General features: G+C 34.8%; 1 protein-coding gene across 1 annotated transcript in view; it reads left to right on the top strand.

Annotated features, from left to right (window-relative positions):
- The window catches only part of LOC118833954 (transformation/transcription domain associated protein), a 172,789-nt gene that overhangs the window by 17,800 nt on the left and 135,539 nt on the right, over positions 1-19,450 (top strand). The window contains exons 10-22 of the mRNA XM_036741388.1: positions 181-269; positions 887-983; positions 2,120-2,258; positions 6,284-6,362; positions 7,359-7,593; positions 8,003-8,327; positions 8,429-8,526; positions 9,966-10,160; positions 10,574-10,765; positions 13,361-13,526; positions 14,882-15,138; positions 16,196-16,396; positions 18,032-18,183. Coding sequence (XP_036597283.1) covers positions 181-269; positions 887-983; positions 2,120-2,258; positions 6,284-6,362; positions 7,359-7,593; positions 8,003-8,327; positions 8,429-8,526; positions 9,966-10,160; positions 10,574-10,765; positions 13,361-13,526; positions 14,882-15,138; positions 16,196-16,396; positions 18,032-18,183 — 2,225 coding nt within the window. The remainder of the gene's footprint in view (positions 1-180; positions 270-886; positions 984-2,119; positions 2,259-6,283; positions 6,363-7,358; positions 7,594-8,002; positions 8,328-8,428; positions 8,527-9,965; positions 10,161-10,573; positions 10,766-13,360; positions 13,527-14,881; positions 15,139-16,195; positions 16,397-18,031; positions 18,184-19,450) is intronic.

Below are 19,450 nucleotides of genomic sequence, written 5' to 3'. Positions count from 1 at the left end.
TTTAGAACCTGAAGCACCAGACAAGCTGGAATTAGGCCTGATCTACAATACCCTATGTTAATTTTTTAAATGGTGTACTTTCTGAGGTGTTCTAATTTGAAATTGTGTAATTCTGTAATATGTGGTCTAAAAGATAGAAAAAAAAACTTGGGTGTCTTAACATTTATTTGTTGTTTTTAGCTCTACAAGCTGAATATTCACAATGTGGTTGCTGAATTTGTGCCATTGATAATGAATACTATTATAATTCAGGTATCTGCCCAAGCCAGGTGAGATTTGTTTAGGATAATGAAATATTTGAGTTTGCACTGATAAGTAAGAACAATATTATACTCTTTAAATGGACATTCGACACTTGAGACAAGTTTGTAAAGAAATTTGGTAAACATAAAAATTGTAAACCTATTTTCCTATAGTGGTAATTTCTTGATTTCATATTTAGAAAAAAAGTTAGCATATTATAGCCAGAGCTCTTGTGAACTTATAATTTTGTAAATGTATCCGATAAACAAAACTTGAGCATTATTAATGATAGTAGTCAAAAGATTAAATCTGACTCCATTTGACTTTGTCAGTCACCTCTCAAGGCTAGTCTCAGTTTGTTTTGTTGATTGTAGTGGGTTGATTTGGATACCGTTTTCATTCTTAGGAAAGTAGACCAGGGTTAAATATGGTTCACGATCAAACATTGGCTACTTAGTGTTCACTAAAATGGAAATGTAATGTAGTATGTAAACTTAAATTGCTGCTGCTTTTTTAATTTCTCTTTGTGAAAATTAAACATGTTTATGGGCATAATAGCCTTCAATCGTTTAATTAATTCTAAATTCACTTACTTAAAGAAGTTAAAGTGCAATATAGTAAATCCAATTTGATTCTGTTCCAGGCAACATAAACTATACAATAAGGAATTGTATGCTGATTTCATTGCTGCTCAGATTAAAACTTTGTCATTTTTAGCTTATATTATAAGAATTTACCAGGTAAGTGTAAATATTTTAGTTATAAATATTGTGGAACCTGGGATGAGGGGAAGGAAAGAGTGGGATTACTTTCAGGTGTAAGTATTTAGAACTCTGTTTAGAAATTGTATGACAAAGATGTGTGGGAGAGTTAGACAACCATGGTAATCTTTTGTGTACATGTTATAGTGGAAAAGCTTGTATTATAAAATGAAAAGTATGATAAACAGCTTTTAACTAATTCTCGTGGTTAGGTTTTTTTTTTTGTTTTTGTTTTTTTTTGCAGAGGGGAAGGCAGGGCAGTTGGGATTAAGTGACTTGCCCAAGGTCACATAGCTAGTAAGTGTGTCAAGTGTCTGAGGCTGGATTTGAACTCAGGTCCTCCTTACTCCAGGGCCAGTGCTCTACTCACTGCGCCACCTAGCTGCCCCACGTGGTTAGGTTTTAATTTTTACTCATTTTTTAAAAAGTAATTACTCATGTAATCTCTGTTTTAATTCACTAGTGGATTAAGAGGAAAAGAGAACATTGAATTGCTCCATCTCATTTTTCAAATAGTTCTTTCTCAAACAAAAAACTCAATTTTTTATGGAATGATTCCAACACATTCCACAAAAATTTTATTTTAATAATTTTTAATTCTTGTCTTGTAGGATCTTGGAAAAATTAAATGTACTTTTGGGGAAATATTTTTGTCCTAAATAATTGGGTATTCATTTATCATTTATTCACTTTAAAATCGTTGAAATAAACTTTGGAAGCTTAAAGTACCTAGGGAATTAGACAAAATAGGTTATTGAAAAGACTTCTAAATTAAATTCTAATCATAATTCCTCCATTTTCTAGTTCAAATCATTTTTGTTTTCATCTCATAGATTTATTCTGTGCTTGAGCAAAGATTAAATGATTGACGCTCTAGGGTCCCTGCCTTCAGGGTAGAAATTCATCAAGACTTAACAAGGCACCACTTCAGGTTAATTTTTGGAGCAAGTAAATAGAGTTAGTGTTTAGCAAGTCTAATATAATATATGTACAGTTAGCTTACTGAATTGGTTTGAACTTAGCTTATAAAGAGCGTTTTGAATTGGTTTTTTACCTATTACCCTTCTACCAGAGGTATAGTTAACACATATTGTTCCTCATTCTTGTTTTTGTAGGATTTGGTGGCAAAATATTCTCAGCAAATGGTAAAAGGAATGTTACAGTTATTATCAAATTGTCCAGCAGAAACTGCCCATCTTAGGAAGGAACTTCTCATTGCTGCCAAACACATTCTTACTACAGATTTAAGGAGCCGTATGTACATTTTCTTTCAGTGCTTAGATTTATATGTATTTCACATGGCTATTTTAACAGCATTAATTTATTATGTTAGATCTTCACCTTGCTGGAGAAAACACAAAACTTGCTAAAAATTTGGGGGTAGTGGTATGTGGACTAGTACAGATTCATTGTTGATGCATAAATTCGGTGGCTGGAAGAGATGAGGAGGTAATGTTGATTTCTTGTAAGCTATTTTACTTGAGGAGTGTAGTCAGAAAAGCATTCCCATGATTGGAGTTACTTTTTCCAGTGCAGAGTCATATGATCACTGTCTTCAGGTAAATCTTGTTGTGGAAATCAAAGTTATGTTTTCCCTCTGTGATTATCAAAACTTTACATGTTTTTATTTTCCAAACTATTAACTGTGCCATGATTCTGCTGTCCTGCCACTAAGATACTATCCCTGTTCTTTCTTATAATCCTATAACTGATACATGAACTTTGTAGAGCTTCTGAGTAGCTTTTAGTATTTCTTTATCTTTTTTTTTCTTACCATATGTAGCTAAAGACTTTTTCATCTGATCATTTCTATAAAGCACAGCATAGTGAAAAGAGCACTGGATTAGTGGTCAAGAGATCTGGATTCTAGACTGCTATCATGAACTGCTTGTGTAACTTTGAGCATGTCACCTCCTCCAATTGGACCTTTAGTTTCCTCATCTCCAAAATGAGGGTGGACTAGATGACCTTTCAGGTTCCTTCTACTGCAAAAAGTCTAAAAGAGAGAGAGAGAGAGAGAGAGAGAGAGTGTGTGTGTGTGTGTGTGTGTGTGTGTGTGTGTGTGTGTGTGTGTATAAAAGCATGAACAGCATTATGTTAAGTGCTTGTGGAGATACATAGTTTGCCTTCATGAAATTCACATTCTAAAAAGTGGGATAAAATCGCATATGTGTAGCCATTATACATAATAATTGCACGAAAAGTTGCACTTGAAAGTTAGAAATGAAAAGTTCTTTGTCAGCTTAGGGGAGAAGATGGTTATCAGTGGGAAACCAGAGAAAATTTTATGTATAAAAGATGGTGTTTTGTTTAGGCTTCAAAAGATTCACCAGGTGAAGTGAGGCATAGGGAATAAATGAGCAAAGCCATAGAATTGTTGAGAGAGTAAATTTCTTTGAAGAGATAAAGACCAATGGAAATAGCACTGATTCTGGAGGCAGAGAATTAGTTCAAATCTTGTTTATGATGCTATCTGTGTGACCTTAGGCAAGTCACTAAATCTTTCTGGGCCTTTTTCTTCTGTGTATGGCTTACATGGCTGTTGAGGTCCTTTCCAACTCTGATCTATGAGATCTTTTAGTGGTAGAATGGATAGGACTTGGTAACTAAATACATATGAGGTGAGAGGGAGGAATCAAACATAAACACGAAGTGTTGAACACAAGGGACTAATTTGAGAGACCATAGACAGAAGTAGTGACATCAGAAGGAGGAGTAAGCTGAAGGGAAAAAGGCAATGAGCTTAGTTATAGAAATATGAAATTAGGATTGAGGAATTAGTGGCACATACAGTTTAGAGAGATGTTTTGTAAGTAGTTGGAGATGTGGAACAGGAGCTGGTAAGAGAGGTCATGGCTACAGATAAAGATTTGGGAAGAATTTCCAAAGAGATCATAGTTAAAGTGATGGGAGAGAATGAGATTGCCAAGTGAGCCCCAAAATGCTGTTCTAAAACTTGTCACCTGTCTCCCCCCCCTTTTCTTACCAGATGACTTTACCTCTTTTCTGAGAATACTGAGGTCGTCTCACACAAACTCCCTAATCCCCTCTACATTTTAGCTGGAAACTTGTGCATTTTCTCCTGTCTCATCCTCTGTTGATTCAAACTTTGAAGGAGAGGGAACCTTGAAAAAGTTGGCTCATCTTTCTGTGCCTTTGGTTCCCATTCCCTTCTTCTAGGTGCTTTTCCCATTGATCTTTCCCTGTCTCTTGGCCCCTTCCCTCCTCTTTCAAACATGCTCAGGCCTCCTCTGAATCCATAAAGAAACTTTTACTTGACCCTTACCATTCTCTCAGATTGGCCTCCTATATCATCACCCTTTTTCTGTTGAACTTGTAGAGAATTCATTCTTGACCTTAGTCTCCACTTCCTCACCACTTGATTATTTCTCGGCAGACCTTTTTCAATCAGGCTTCCTGGCCCTTTAATCCTAATGACATTTTTCTCAAAGTTTACCAGTCATCTAGCAGGGATGCAGCATAGCATGGTGGAAAAAGAAGTGGATTTGAATCTAAGAACCCTGGTTCTTTCACTTACTAACTACATGATTTTGGCCAAGTCACTTCTCTCTGGGCCTCAGTTTTTTCATGTGTAAAATGAGTGCTCTTGCCTTCTCATTGGTTGGGGGAGGGACACAGGGAGGAAGAGAATGTGGAATGGGAAAAAAAAATCAAAATGTAAAAGTAGATTAAATAAAATCTGAAGTCTTTTGCAGCTCTAGATTTAGAATGTTACTATCTGTACTGTTCTGTGGTTATGTGTTTTCCTAATTGCTAAAGCTCTTCAAACTCTCCTTTCTTGAATACTGTGTCATTTCCTTTTCCTCTTCCTACATGTTTGATGCTCTTTTCTTAGATCATCTGATCTCCTGCCTCTTTAGTTTGAGTGCCCGCTAAGGCCCTCTCTTCTCCCCGTTGCTGTCCCTTTGTAATCTCATCTGCTTTCATGGATTCGGTTATCACCTCTATGCAGATGATTTCCTAATTCTTTCAATCCTGCTGAAATCCCTCTTCTTAATTCTAGTCCCACATCTCCAACTGTGAGCTGTATAATCTTTACCTTTGTTGCCGGCCAACACTCCAAATCTGTCATATCTGCTCATGTCCCCCCTTTCCAAACCTACTTCTCCAAGCTTTCCCACCATCTTCTAAGTGGCCCAGCTGTGGATCTCTTTAGTTACCTTTGATTCTTCCCTCTTTTTCACTTCCCATATCTAACAAATTGCTAAATCCTGCTGATTCTACCACCGTAACATCTGTCTGCTTTTCTTTACTGCCACCAACTTAATTCACTTCCTCATCATTAGTCACCTAGATTATTGAAATGGCTTCCTTATTGGGTCTATGTTTAATTTAGCCCCTCTCAAACCCATTCTTCATGTAGCTGGGAAAATAATTTTCCTAAGGCTCTGGTGTAACTAAGCCACTCTCCTCCTCCTGGAGAGGAGCTTTCTATTGACTCCAGGATAAAATACAAATGCCTCAAACTGTCATTCAAGTCTCTCCACAAGTTGGTTCCAGCTTCCATATTTATTTCATATTACTTTCCTATATACATCACTCTTGTCATACTTTACAGCTCTCTCCTAAACATGTCAGCTCCTGCCTTTGTGTGTTCATGTAAATTGTCCTTTGCCTGATGATGCACCCTGTATAGTATTTAATTAAGCTTAATTTCTTCCAGGTGCCTCATCGAACTTCCTTAGCTATTAATTATTCAGTATGTTTTCATTTGTATGTATTATTTGAGCTCTTTGCTTCTCTTCTTACCTGTTGGACTGGGAACTCCTTGAGACAAGGGACCATGTTTTTGCTGTTCTTTGTATCCCCAGCACTTAGCACAGTGTCTGGCATGTGGTAGCCACTTAATAAATGCTGACTGACTGACTGTTTCACCAAACAGGGACGACAGGTTATTGTCTTGTCCTTCCTCTGAACTCCTGCTACCTGTGTCACTTATTGGCCACTTAAATTTTTGTATCACAACTGTTTAGCACAGTGAACTTTACACATGCTTAAAATAGTGGGGATGACCATATATTAAGATATTCCTCCTTTTGCATTTCAAAGTAAATTCACATTTTCTTAGTACTTTGTCTAATTTTTAAAGCATTTGCTAATAGCCCAAATTGTATTTTTAGTAGCACATGTTTTATGTAACCTATCCTAAGGAAATCAGCATTTTTATAGAATGAAATAGTGTGGGCTGTTTTTTTTTCTTTAATGTAATGTGTGATTGGTTTTGTTGGTAATCAATGCAATAAATATTCATATTCTAGAATTCATTCCATGCATGGACAAACTGTTTGATGAATCTATACTCATTGGTTCTGGATACACTGCTCGAGAGACTCTGAGGTATGAACAACTCCATGGCATCTAGTTGGATCCTTGCCCATGATAGTGATTTCTGGTATTCCCTTTTTGGAATGTCTAACAATTCTAGAACCTGCAAATTAAATTTATCTGTGTCCCTAAATCACCATGAGATTTAGAAATGCAGGAAGTTCTAAAAAGGATGTTGTTACTTTAAGTCAATTGATATGGTACCCAGACATAAAGAGATAAAGCAAAAAGTGAGAGTTGGTTTTTTATTAATGTGAATTGTATGTAGAACACTTGAAAAATACCTTTTGGTTATTAGCTTTTTCCCCTGTTTTTTTTATCTTACTGTTTTTGTTAAGCCAAGTAGTGTTTAAATATCTGCTTGGTTTTTCATGAGTGGAGTTGCAGATAAAGTGTTGCTTTTAGATGTCTTGTAGCTCTGAGTAGTGAAGTGTGAGTGAGGAGTCTTTAGGTAGTTTGAAGAATGTTTTGACTCAAAGAGGTTTAGAAGAGTCTGAATTTGTAAAATATTCTATTATTAGAGAACAAATTAAAAGTTATTTTGTAGCTTGGAGCATTATGGCAATATACAAAGTCTTTTTAGACTCAATCGACTGACCATTATGGTAATGTACTACAGAATAGGAAAATGTTAATTGACATGTACTGTTTCTACTTTTTGAGCCACAAGCATGATCAAATCCAGTAATTGTTTTTCTTTAGGCTAATTATGTATTTCATTGTCCATTGGAGAGCTGTAGTTGAACAAAAGCTTATAAAACTCAGTTTGAAAAGAAAAAACCTCACCAGCTTTAAAAAGGCGTCTTTAAAATTATTAGATGAAAAATGGGAAGAGTTTCAAAATTGTTAGCTAAATCCTAGGTTTGACCTCAGTGGTGCACTGCCCTTCCTGTAGAGTTGTCTTACTAGGGTAAAATGAGATGATAAGAAATTGATCATGGAATTTATAAATGTCAGTGTAATATGTAAATAGGCCTAAAAACCAATAAATTTTTTTCCTCCCTCTAGGCCGCTTGCCTACAGCACACTGGCAGACTTGGTGCATCACGTCCGTCAGCATTTACCTCTCAATGACCTCTCCCTTGCAGTCCAGCTGTTTGCCAAAAACATTGATGATGAGTCACTGCCTAGCAGTATCCAGACTATGTCTTGCAAGCTTTTGTTAAACCTGGTAGATTGCATCCGCTCCAAAAGTGAGCAAGAAAATGGAAATGGGAGAGATATTCTAATGAGGATGCTAGAGGTATGGATTTTTTATAAGAAGTTAAATGAAAGGAATATTGTTTAATAAGCACTCCCAAAGCTTCCCAAGTTTGGATTCCAAATTATCTCTTTACTGGCCAGTATTTCATATACCAAATTACTAAGTTTACCTTATGGGATACTTGTAGGCATATTGTAAATGTTTAGGTAAAATATAATATTTAGGTATGTTAGAAATGAGGAGATGTTTTTAAAAACAGTCGGTTTACACACCAAATGCTTGTCACTTCTTCTGAAGAGAATCAAAAGAACCCCTTTTGTTAGATTGTTTAATTGAAATTTTTTGCCCTTCATTTGCTGAACGAATTTGATTTGAAAGGTAACTTTTGTTATATCCAAAATAAGTTTTTTCTTTTGAAACCATCCCTTTTCATTTCCTCCCTTTTCAGGTTTTTGTTCTGAAATTCCACACCATTGCTCGGTATCAGTTGTCTGCCATTTTTAAAAAGTGCAAACCTCAGTCAGAACTTGGAGCAGCAGAAGCAGGTTTGCCTGGGGTACCTACAGCTCCCACAGCACCCGCTCCTGCACCTTCACCAGCCCCTACCACACCAGTAGCTCCAGCACCAGTGCCTGTATTTGAGAAACAAGGAGAAAAAGATAAAGAAGATAAGCAGACATTCCAAGTTACAGATTGTCGGAGTTTGGTAAAAACTTTGGTCTGTGGAGTCAAGACAATTACGTGGGGAATAACTTCATGTAAAGCACCTGGTGGTAATTATGCACTTCAATTAAATTACTAGATAAAATACAACTTGTATAAGGCTTTAAAAATTTTTTTATGGTTTTAATTTGGCATGTAATCTTTCTTCTAGAAGCTCAATTCATCCCCAACAAACAGTTACAACCCAAAGAGACACAGATTTACATAAAGCTTGTGAAATATGCAATGCAGGCTTTAGATATTTACCAGGTGAGTAACGAGGTGATGAACTAAGCTGTTACGAATGAAAACAGCACATAAAATTTAAAAATGTATAATTCTATAAGCCCTACACTCAGGGTTCAACATGTATTCTACTTTCATAGAATGAAGTTGCACTTATGGAAGTTTCTCCATGAAAATCTTGTTTTTTTTCTCCTTTTAAATTAATTTATTTATTTTAGTTTACAACATTGAGTTCCACAAGCTTTTGAGTTCCAAATTTTCTCCCCCTCTTTCTCCTCCCCCCTCCCCTACCAAGACAGCATGCAATCCAATATAGGTTCTACATATACATTCACATTAGACATTTTCATATTAGTTGTGTTGCAAAGAAGAATTATAATCAATGGAATGAACCATGAGGAAGAAGAAACAAAACAAAAAAAGAGAACAAATAGTTTGTTTCAATCTGCGTTCAGACTCCATAATTCTTTCTCTGGATGTGGATAGCATTTCATCATGCATCTTGGAGCTGTTTTAGAACCTTGCATTGCTGAGAAGAGCCAAGTCTGTCAAAGTTAGTCATCACACAGTGTTCTCAGTGATTGTGTATAATGTTCTCCTGGTTCTGCTCCCCTCCCTTAGCATCAGTTCATATGAGTCTTTCCAGATTTTTCTGAAGTCTATCTGCTCATCATTTCTTATAACACAATAATATTCCATTACATTCATATACCACAACTTGTTCAGCCAATCCCCAATTGATTGGACAACCCCTTGATTTCCAGTTCTTGGCCACCACAAAACGAGCTGCTATATATATTTTTGTACACATGGGTCCTTTTCCCATTTGTATGATCTCTTTGGGATACAGACATAGAAGTGGTATTACTGGGTCAAAGAGTATGCACATTTTTATAGCCCTTTGGGCATAGTTCCAAATTGCTCTCCAGAATGGTTGAATCAGTTCACAACTCTACCAACAATCCATTAGTGTTCCAATTTTCTCACATCTTCTCCAGCATTTATAATTTTCCTGTTTTTGTCATGCCAATCTGACAGGTGTGATGTGGTACCTAAGAGTTGTTTTGATTTGCATTTCTCTAATAAAGGAAAACCTTATGTTTTTCTTAAGAGAGAGAATAACTTTAAATTTAGTCTCTTCCTGGCTTTGAGCAACTTAGTAAAGTTATAATCTTTCATAAAAATTTTTTTTCTAAAGTGAGAGTTTATAACTGTAACTGTACAGGATTGAGATTTGTTTTAAGGCATTTTTAAAATTGCAGCACTTTTGATGAATACAACAGTGATCATATTTAAAAGAGTTTGTTATGTATTGACTTAGAAATATATTTTCATTCTCAAGCGAGTTTATATAAAATAGAATATGTAGTTTAGTTTTATAAGGATAAGTTTTATTTAGTTTTATAAGTTTTATATTAGTTTTATAAGAATATAAAAGTTGCATGTATTTCTTTCTGTTCTAGGTCCAGATAGCAGGAAATGGACAGACATACATTCGAGTAGCAAACTGTCAGACAGTTAGAATGAAAGAAGAGAAGGAAGTGTTGGAGCATTTTGCAGGAGTCTTTACAATGATGAATCCCTTAACATTTAAAGAAATCTTTCAAACTACAGTCCCTTATATGGTGGAAAGAATCTCAAAAAATTATGCTCTTCAGGTATAAAATAATTTTAATGTATCTTCCCAAATATGAATACTATATGTTTTTCAGTAATTTGGAAATTAGTTTTTAAAACATTGAAATATTTTTGAGCCATGTATAATTTAGAAAATAATGTACCTGAAAAGGAACAGATGATCTTGAGCTAATATCTTTTGTTAGTATTAGTGTTCTGATGTTGAATGATATTTTTGGGTGGGAGTTAAGCTTACATAAAATAAATGCCTGAAACATTTCTTTAAATGTTGCAGAAACACTTCATTCTTTGTAGAAATATTTCATTCTTCTTTGATAGGTAATTAATTTTGTGAGCCCCAATATGGCATTGATTTATTCAAGCTAATTACCTTATCTTGCAATCTCTTTTGGAAAGGAGTTGTTTTTGTCATCTGAATTTCTTGTTTTTATAGATTGTTGCCAATTCTTTCTTGGCGAATCCTACCACCTCTGCTCTGTTTGCAACAATTCTTGTGGAGTATCTCCTTGATCGGCTGCCAGAAATGGGCTCTAATGTAGAACTCTCCAATCTGTATCTCAAGCTGTTCAAGTTGGTATTTGGCTCAGTTTCTCTCTTTGCAGCTGAAAATGAACAAATGCTGAAGGTAAAGCTTATTTTGACTTAAGTGGCACGTGAACACACAGTTGATTATTAAAATAATTCACTATTGGAAAACTTCTGAAGCTACTGTTGTAACATATGAGAAGAACTCCTTAAGTTAATAAATATCCTTGTATAATAAAAACCCAGCATATAAAATATTTAATATACTGTTTTCTTTTTGGTCCACACTCTTGATTTCATCAGTGTGAGGATTCTTGTGGTTGAAACTTTTTCCACCATGTAGATTGACAACTCATCTGTGATTTATAATCTTGGAGAGTTTTCTGGGGACCCTGAGAATTAGGTGGTCACACAGGATGTTAGATGCAGGACTTGAACCTGGGGCTTTGTGACTACAATGCTGGTGGCCTTCACTGTGCCATCATGCCTCATAATGTGCTCCTCATTTACAAGTTCAACATGTGAACAATCTTGTGTGAATTGAAATGGAAAAAACTTGAAGGCTTAGTGTTCAAATCTGGGCCTAGGCTACATTTATAGGTGAATGTCTTATTTTCCAGCATGTAAGTGACCAGTTGTTCTCTTTTGGAGGATTCAGTAAGTGAGACACAGCATCTTTAAAATATATTTTCTCCTTTTGTGGCAAAATACATCTCTTCTTAAGGTATCATCTTAAAGTATCATCTGCTGTGTTCAAAGAGAAACATTTTCTCATAGGGAAACCTGTGGCATAACAGAGAAATAAAGCTCTTTATTATACAGGGAATGACAACTTAGTTGTAGGCATAAAGCATAAAAATAGTCTTTATATTTTTAATGAAGTGTTCGAAGAGTAACAGCGTCAGTTTTTGCACCAAGGCTACAATACTTGGTGTCCACAGGTAAATAGAAGGCAAATGAAATATGTTTGAAAATGTTTGAAACCTTGTGAGATTTTTGGTGTCCTGTATATGGTAGGCACTCAAATATTTGGTTGACTGTAGAGAATATATTCCTTTTATCTGTGACCTTCGTTGTGTAGATTGTTACAGAAAATAATTTGAAACTAAACTTGCACTCTAGATGTAGGTGAGTAATAAATGTATCTACTGAGACCACAGGGCAAAAGACTTCTAAGGCTTCTGCACTGAAATGGTTTTTTAGGAGGTACAGGTTAATTAATCCACTCACAGAGGGTTTCCCACTATAGTTTTAATAATAAATAACAATACATTGGAGAGTCAGGTGATATAGTGACTGGAAAGCTTTCCTTGGAGTTAGGAAATCTTAGATTCAAGTCCTGCTTCTGACTGTGGCTGTTCACAAGTCATGTAACAGAAGTTACATGACACAGTGCTTTTGGCAGCTCTCTGAGATAAGTCAGGTGGTTGTAGAGCTGCTGTGGTTGGGGGAGTTTCCTTCCCCCTGCCAGAGTTCCTTATACCAATGAAATCATAAGTCCAAGTGGAGAGGAAAAACACACCTTAAATTTAGAAGCAGTTTTTTAAGAAGAAAGTCATCAGTCATTCAGAGTGCTTTCATATACTGTATACATACATGCACGCTTATACCTCTATATACCTACATATATATATTGGTATACACCTGTATACATTCTAAAAAATTTCTCACGACTCTTCATAGCACTCTGTGAGTAAGGTAGCACTACCTAGTATTTGAAAAATAAGAAATAAGCCTAGACTACAATGTGTATCTGTTGGATTTTTTACCTAGATTATAATGCCTTTGGTTTTGTTACTAGCTAATCTCTACCCCAGAGATTGGGGATTTAAATCTTTGTTTTTTAAAAAATTAAATGACAGTGACATCAAAATATGTTGGCATAATTTTTTTTATATCTTAATGAAATTGAAGGATAGTTATTTTTAAAAAGTTTGTTCAAAATTTAACACTGAGGACCTTGATTGTAAAGAAAAAGTGTTAAGAGAATACATACTTTGTGATTACTTTTTCTGCTTTTTGTCTACTATACTTCTGAATCAATGAAAAGGATAAATAAAATAGGACTTAGGAGTCCTTGGGAAAGTCAGTTAAGCTCCCTGGTCCTTAGTTTCTTCAGCTGAAAATGTGATAGTTGGACTTGATAACCTCTAAAGACCAATTCAGTAATAAAATTATAGATTGGTGATAAGGCATTCAGATTAAAAATTTGAACTGATTGATGAGAGACTTCATGTGGCAGAGTTTATATGATTTTTAGATGTCAGGAAAAATGAAGACCCAAAAGTGTCTCATGATTGTAATTTCTTTGAAAGGAAAAAAAAAATCATATGTAAATATAGACTGAAAAATAGATCATAGACCACATTTGGGTTTTATATTGGTTAGCTTTGAGAGGAAATATATATTTGGATCAATATTGTAGCCATTTTTTCATAAATTGAAATAAATTTAGGTCTAACTTGGGTAATCATGGCAATTAACTTCTCTCTGGCATGCTCCCCTTCTCACCCTCACCCCTGGGCGTTGCTATGTGTATTTGGTACAAATCTATTAAAATTAGCTTTTGCTCTTAATGGATTACATGGAACTTTTGAGTCCAGTGTGATGTTGATAATGATGATTTAAAGATACTGCCATTCATTGACCTTTCTCTTTATTGTCTCTTTATTGACCTTTTCTTCAAATCTCTTAGCCCCACTTGCACAAGATTGTGAACAGCTCTATGGAACTCGCGCAGACGGCCAAGGAGCCCTACAACTATTTTCTGCTCCTTCGAGCGTTATTTCGTTCCATTGGCGGGGGTAGCCATGATCTTCTCTATCAGGAATTCTTACCTCTCTTACCAAACTTGTTGCAAGGTCAGAATAACCATTTTGCTTGTTCTTTAATCTTGTTTCAATCCAACACTTAATTCCTTTTTTTTCTGGCAGTACAGTGGATAGAGATGGGCCTAGAAGCTAGGAATACCTGGGTGTAAGTCCTCCTCTGACAAATTGGGCAAATCACTTACCATTTCAGTGTCCCACCGTCTGTGATGTTGCAGAGAAAATGTTGGCCTCTGTTGGTTTTAAGGAATTTGACTCAGTTATGGAGAAAATATTATTCTGTATTACTGTAAGGACTTTTCTCACCCAAGGGTTTTCCTGTACCAATGAAATCACAGATCAGTTCTCTGTCCCTTTTGGCAGCTACTCATCTCTGTGTAACTGATAAACCCTGAGTTGTAGAGGATCATTTGACACCTTAAGGGCACAGAGGTGAGGCAGCTGAAATAAGTTGTGGCTCTTTTCAGGATTATGTAGGAACTGATGATGAGGGTGGGTAGGGTTGGGCTGGTGGGAGTGGTTCTGATTTCCCTGAGGAGGTGTTACTTGCATTTTTGAGCCTTAGATTTTCTGGTTTTAACATTAGACCAGAGAAGATACAACCAAGATGGAAAGGCATAATCAAGTGGGAAGTAAAAAAAATGAGCTACTTTGTGTTTGTACTTGAGTGTTACTTACTAGCTGACAAATTAAAAGCCCTGTATGCATAGATTTAACTGGGGTTTACATAATAAAGACATATAGGAGATTTTAGTGTCCTTATGATTTGCACTATATGAACTGGTTGTATTTTAAAAAGTTACTTTTTTGTCTTTCCTAGTTAAGGAAGTTTAGAAAGTTCCTCATTATCTTCTTTTTCTTTTCCTTCTCTTCCCACCTTATCTCAGAAGAGCCTCAAATACAGTGTTTTTCACAGTAAACAGCCAATGAGTGCTTTTTCACTGTATACAGAAAATCCTGTGGCCAGCTGTCCTCTCTGTTTTAGTGAGCCCAGTCTTCCTTCTTACACACATTCCTTACTCCTTCAGGAACTTATATTTTAAGCACTTAATCATGATAAGTGTTAATGAACTGTAGAGAAAGCTAGGTGCCCTGGTCCAGAGAAAGTGCTGCACCTGAAATTCAGAAGTCCTGAGTTCAAATTTAACCATATACAAACATTACTAGTTGTATGACCCTGAGAAAGTTCCTTAATCTCTGTCTACCTCCATTTCCTCATCTATAAAATGAGAATACTACTACTCACTACTACTGTTGTGTACTACTGTATGAGACAACATTTGTAAATTGTTTTAAAACCTTGAACTGCTGTATAAATTCTGGTTATTATTATTATCAACAAAATATTTTTAAGTTAGTTTTACTTTAAGAATTTTCCCCTTTTTTAGGACTTAATATGCTACAAAGTGGTCTCCACAAGCAACATATGAAAGATTTATTTGTGGAACTGTGTCTTACTGTACCAGTTCGACTGAGCTCTCTTCTACCATACCTACCAATGTTAATGGATCCCTTAGTGTCTGCTCTTAATGGATCCCAGACATTGGTTAGCCAAGGCCTTCGGACTCTTGAATTGTGTGTAGATAATCTCCAGCCAGACTTTCTATATGATCACATTCAGCCAGTGCGGGCTGAACTCATGCAGGTAATACGAAGTTTGTGCATTTGTTATTTTCATTATGAAACTTAAATTTTTTTGTTACGCTGTCAAGCCATTATATAGGCTCTGTCTAAAGTATATGTGATTTTCAGCTTACTTTTTTGGATTTTTCTGGTACATGAAGAAATACTATAAAGCACTCCTTATGTTATGCATATTTTACAAATTTTCATGTATATTATGCGTTGTAGCAGGTTGGTAATTGAAAATCATATGGAAATTGATTTAATTGACCTATTTTATATTCATAGTACCAAAAGGATAGAGTTAAGTCAGCTCGTCTTATTTTAATTCTGTGAGGCTTCAGAAAGTCCAGATGACTTAGACATGTAAATAATACCCGTTACTTATTTGAAGAAGTGGAAAGTAGAGGTATTATCTTTTCCATGATAGAAGAATAGTGGAAGGAGCTGAACAATAGAGAGGCAGCATGATATTGTGGAAGGAGCATTGATTGGGAGTCAGGAGACCTGAGCTTAAATAAAGGCCGTGATACCTACTCGTCTTAAGATCTTGGGCACTTAAACTTTCTGAGTCTCAGTTTCTTCAACAGTAAAATGAGAATGATAACCTGTATTACAAGACAGAGATCTGTTTTCTGTAATCTCTGGTATGTTATGTAAATGAATTATTGGTATTAACAATACAAATAATAAACAAGAACATTTCAGAAGATTCTTCAAATCCCTAGTATCTAGAATTAAAACAACTTCCTGCCTTTTGTTATTGATCTAATTAAAAAATAGCTTAAACCAATAGGTATAAGAGCTATTGGAATCTTGCATGGTCCCATTCATGGAAAAAAGTAACACATTCAATCTAAGAACATAACTATAGGCCAGTAATTGACAAAGAAACAACCTGATTTAAAACACTAGATTCAGAAATGTAGCGATCTTTGATTTACTTCTCAACTTTTTTCCAAGTCTTATTACATTTGTGGAAAATTTTGTGAAATAGATTGGAACATGTATTTAAAGATGTATGATATTTTGATGAAATTTTAAAATTTTTTGCATTTAAAAAATTTTTTTGACTTCAGGCTTTGTGGCGTACCTTAAGGAATCCTGCAGACAGCATTTCTCATGTGGCCTACAGGGTACTTGGTAAATTTGGTGGAAGTAACAGAAAAATGTTAAAGGAATCTCAAAAGCTTCAATATGTTGTAACTGAAATTCAGGGACCTAGTATCACAGTAGAGTTTTCAGATTGTAAAGCATCCATTCAGCTTCCAATGGAAAAGGTAAAGTTGAATGTTTTTGTGGTTACTGAATTTTCTTGAAGTTAAAAGTTTTAGAACATTAGATATTTTATGGATCTACGCATGAAGTAGGGATGAATTGAGACCTATAATTTGAAATAGAACACTGGTAGGTGGTTTGCCCTTTAAAAAAACAACAAAATTTTGTGCATTTCTTTTGTTTTTATTTCACTTTCGTTTCTGACAGAATCCCTCATACTAATCCCTTCCCAAAAGTCATCTCTTGTAATAAAAATAAAAAAAGATGATGAAAAAGTTCAGCAAAACTAACCTATATGTATGTGTGTATAAAAATTATAATTAATATATTATTATATGCAATATTTACTTCCATGGCTCTCATGCAGTTATTCCCAGGCCCTGCAAAGATACCTTCTAGGATGTGGTCTTTGGGGTCAAGCTTAGTCATTATAATTTCATAGCATTGTTTCTTTTGTTCTTTCCGTTTCCATAGTTACAGCCCTTTTATATGATTTTGCTAATTTCACTGTTCGTGCTTCTGTTTTAATCATCTTCAGCATTTCACAATACATTCTCATGTTGACGTTGCCCTTGATTCTCCCTCATATATATTTTCTTTGAGTTTGACCATCTTGGGCGATTGATCTTGGGACCCTGGGATATGTTTATCAAAATCTATCACTAATTCTCATTTTTGAAACAACTATTTTTTATCATACAGTAATTAAAAATAAATACCTTCTAGAAAGCACTTATTACAAATTCCAACATTGATAAGGAATATGTTCCTAAAATTAGGAATAATAGCTTTAATACTTTGCTCATATTGCTAATTTGGTAAGATGTTCAGAAATCCTAAATTCACATTATGCTTCAGTAATAGCCATTTGTGTCTTGCTTAGGATGTAAAATAGTGTAATAGAACAAAAATTTCCCCCTCTATTATAATCAAACTTTAAATTGGCCTCTTAACAGTAATTTAGACTACTCAGTTGATAAAATAATGAACATGTTTTAAAACTGATGTTAAAAGGTTTAAAGATTTCCAAATTATTTGTCTTACCTTTTCTAGATGTGATTAACAGGGTAAAAGCATTTATTTACATTACAATTCATAGGTGTTGAAAAAATTAAAAAATTTGGAAATATAATAAAAGCATAAGAAATTTATCTTTCCTTTTACTCCTCAGTAAGAAAAGTTCCACTTCAGTGGTCTGAAAAAAGCTCACTGTTTTTTTCACTGGGACTTTGATGAGGTGATGGTAGGTGATTTGGTAGGTGTTGAGAGTATACAACTAATCTAACAAATAAAAAATTACTTTTTCCAAAAGGGAAAATAATCATTTCTCTATAACCAAGGGCCTTCAGAGGGCATTTGAATTGCATAATCTCATTAACTCTTTAGGCAGCAGTAATCAAATTTTATTTTACTGAACAATGAAATTCTTTATTTTATATATTTTCCTCCTCAATAGATTTTCTTTACAGGTTTCATTTGATGATGCTTTATTGTTACATATTGGGCTTGGTTGCTCTTTTAGGTGGATGTTGTAAAGCTTTCAGTAAAGTACTCTTCAATATCATATATATGTATTTATATTAATATACACACATACATGTGTGTATGTCAAAAGCCTTGTTATTTTTTTATTGTAGGCCATTGAAACTGCTTTGGATTGCCTGAAAAGTGCAAACACAGAACCATACTATCGGAGACAAGCATGGGAAGTAATAAAATGCTTCTTGGTGGCCATGATGAATTTGGATGATAATAAACATGCCTTATATCAGCTCCTTGCACATCCAAAGTATGTTGGTAATTTAAAACTATCCAGTGGAGTGATATGTACAATTTTCTTTATAAATTAGGGATAGAGAGGGCATCTTGGGGTTATTGCCTAATCTGATGTTGAGCAAAACTTCAGGTTTAGAAAGTGACCTTTTTTACTTGGTATCACATGAAGTCAGTCAGTACAACAACAACAAGGAGTCAAAGATAACAGTGACATTTCAAACTTAGGTGACAGGTAAATGATGCCATCAACAGATTGTCTTCTGCCTATGTACTTGACACACTGGCTAGCTGGACAGCCAATTGCTACTTAATGGAATAAAAGCTTAATATAAGCCAAGAGTGTGACTGCCAAAAAAGTTAATGTAATCATAGACTCCATTAATAATTATGTGAAGCATCCTGAACAATGGGATATCAGATCACATATTACTTTCATTTTAGAATTTTAAAATGGAAGGATGTGGTACAGTGGAACCTTACTCTATAACATGCCCTTAGGATGCCATAGGACTACCTTATGGGTGAGAGCACATTATATTATAAAACGATCTCTGGTAACTAAATCCTTTTGTGTGAGATTTAAGAACTCACTTTACAGATAAGAATTCTTTATAATAAAGGTCCGTTGTATGTTGTTCCTTAATGTATCCACCCTTTTAGTATAAAAGAAATATTTCTTGATTTTTAAACAATGTGATTTCATTATCATATTTTATTTGATTTTCTTGAAATCATGGAGAAATTTTTTAGTTACTAAAATTGTTTATATCTCTTTAGTTATTTTTTTAATCTACTGAATAAGACATTTCTTCTCATAGTAATTAGAAAGCTTGCAAGTTGTGTAGTAGCAGCATGTAACAACTGAAGTTTAAGAAGGCACTTCTCATCTTGGTAGAAATTTTTTAGTTTTAAGTCTTCACTATCCCTATAGGGTGATACAAGCTGTGAACAAGGCTTAATGATGGAAATAGTATCCAGAGGGGGAGAGGAAGAAAGCATACCCAGAAAATGTATGTGTCATTTTTATATTAAAATCCCTGATTTTTTTTTTATACTAAGCTGAAAATTTTTCAGCATCAAAAGCCAATTTCATACCTTTTAGGATTTTGAAGAATCTCATAAAACTTGTTTCTGTAATTATTTCTTCTTTTGGTGTGATTTTCTTATTACTGTAGTGTGAAATCTTTTTGGTTCAATTTGTAACATAAATATGTATATTGGATCTTTCTTGAGCATTGTTCAAAATTTCGTAATCTGACGTTTGGGGTTTGAGTTGTTTA

The sequence above is a fragment of the Trichosurus vulpecula genome, chromosome 1 (assembly GCF_011100635.1).
Source record: "Trichosurus vulpecula isolate mTriVul1 chromosome 1, mTriVul1.pri, whole genome shotgun sequence".
NCBI classification, from domain to species: domain Eukaryota; kingdom Metazoa; phylum Chordata; class Mammalia; order Diprotodontia; family Phalangeridae; genus Trichosurus; species Trichosurus vulpecula.
This window is presented reverse-complemented; position numbering and strand designations above follow the sequence as displayed.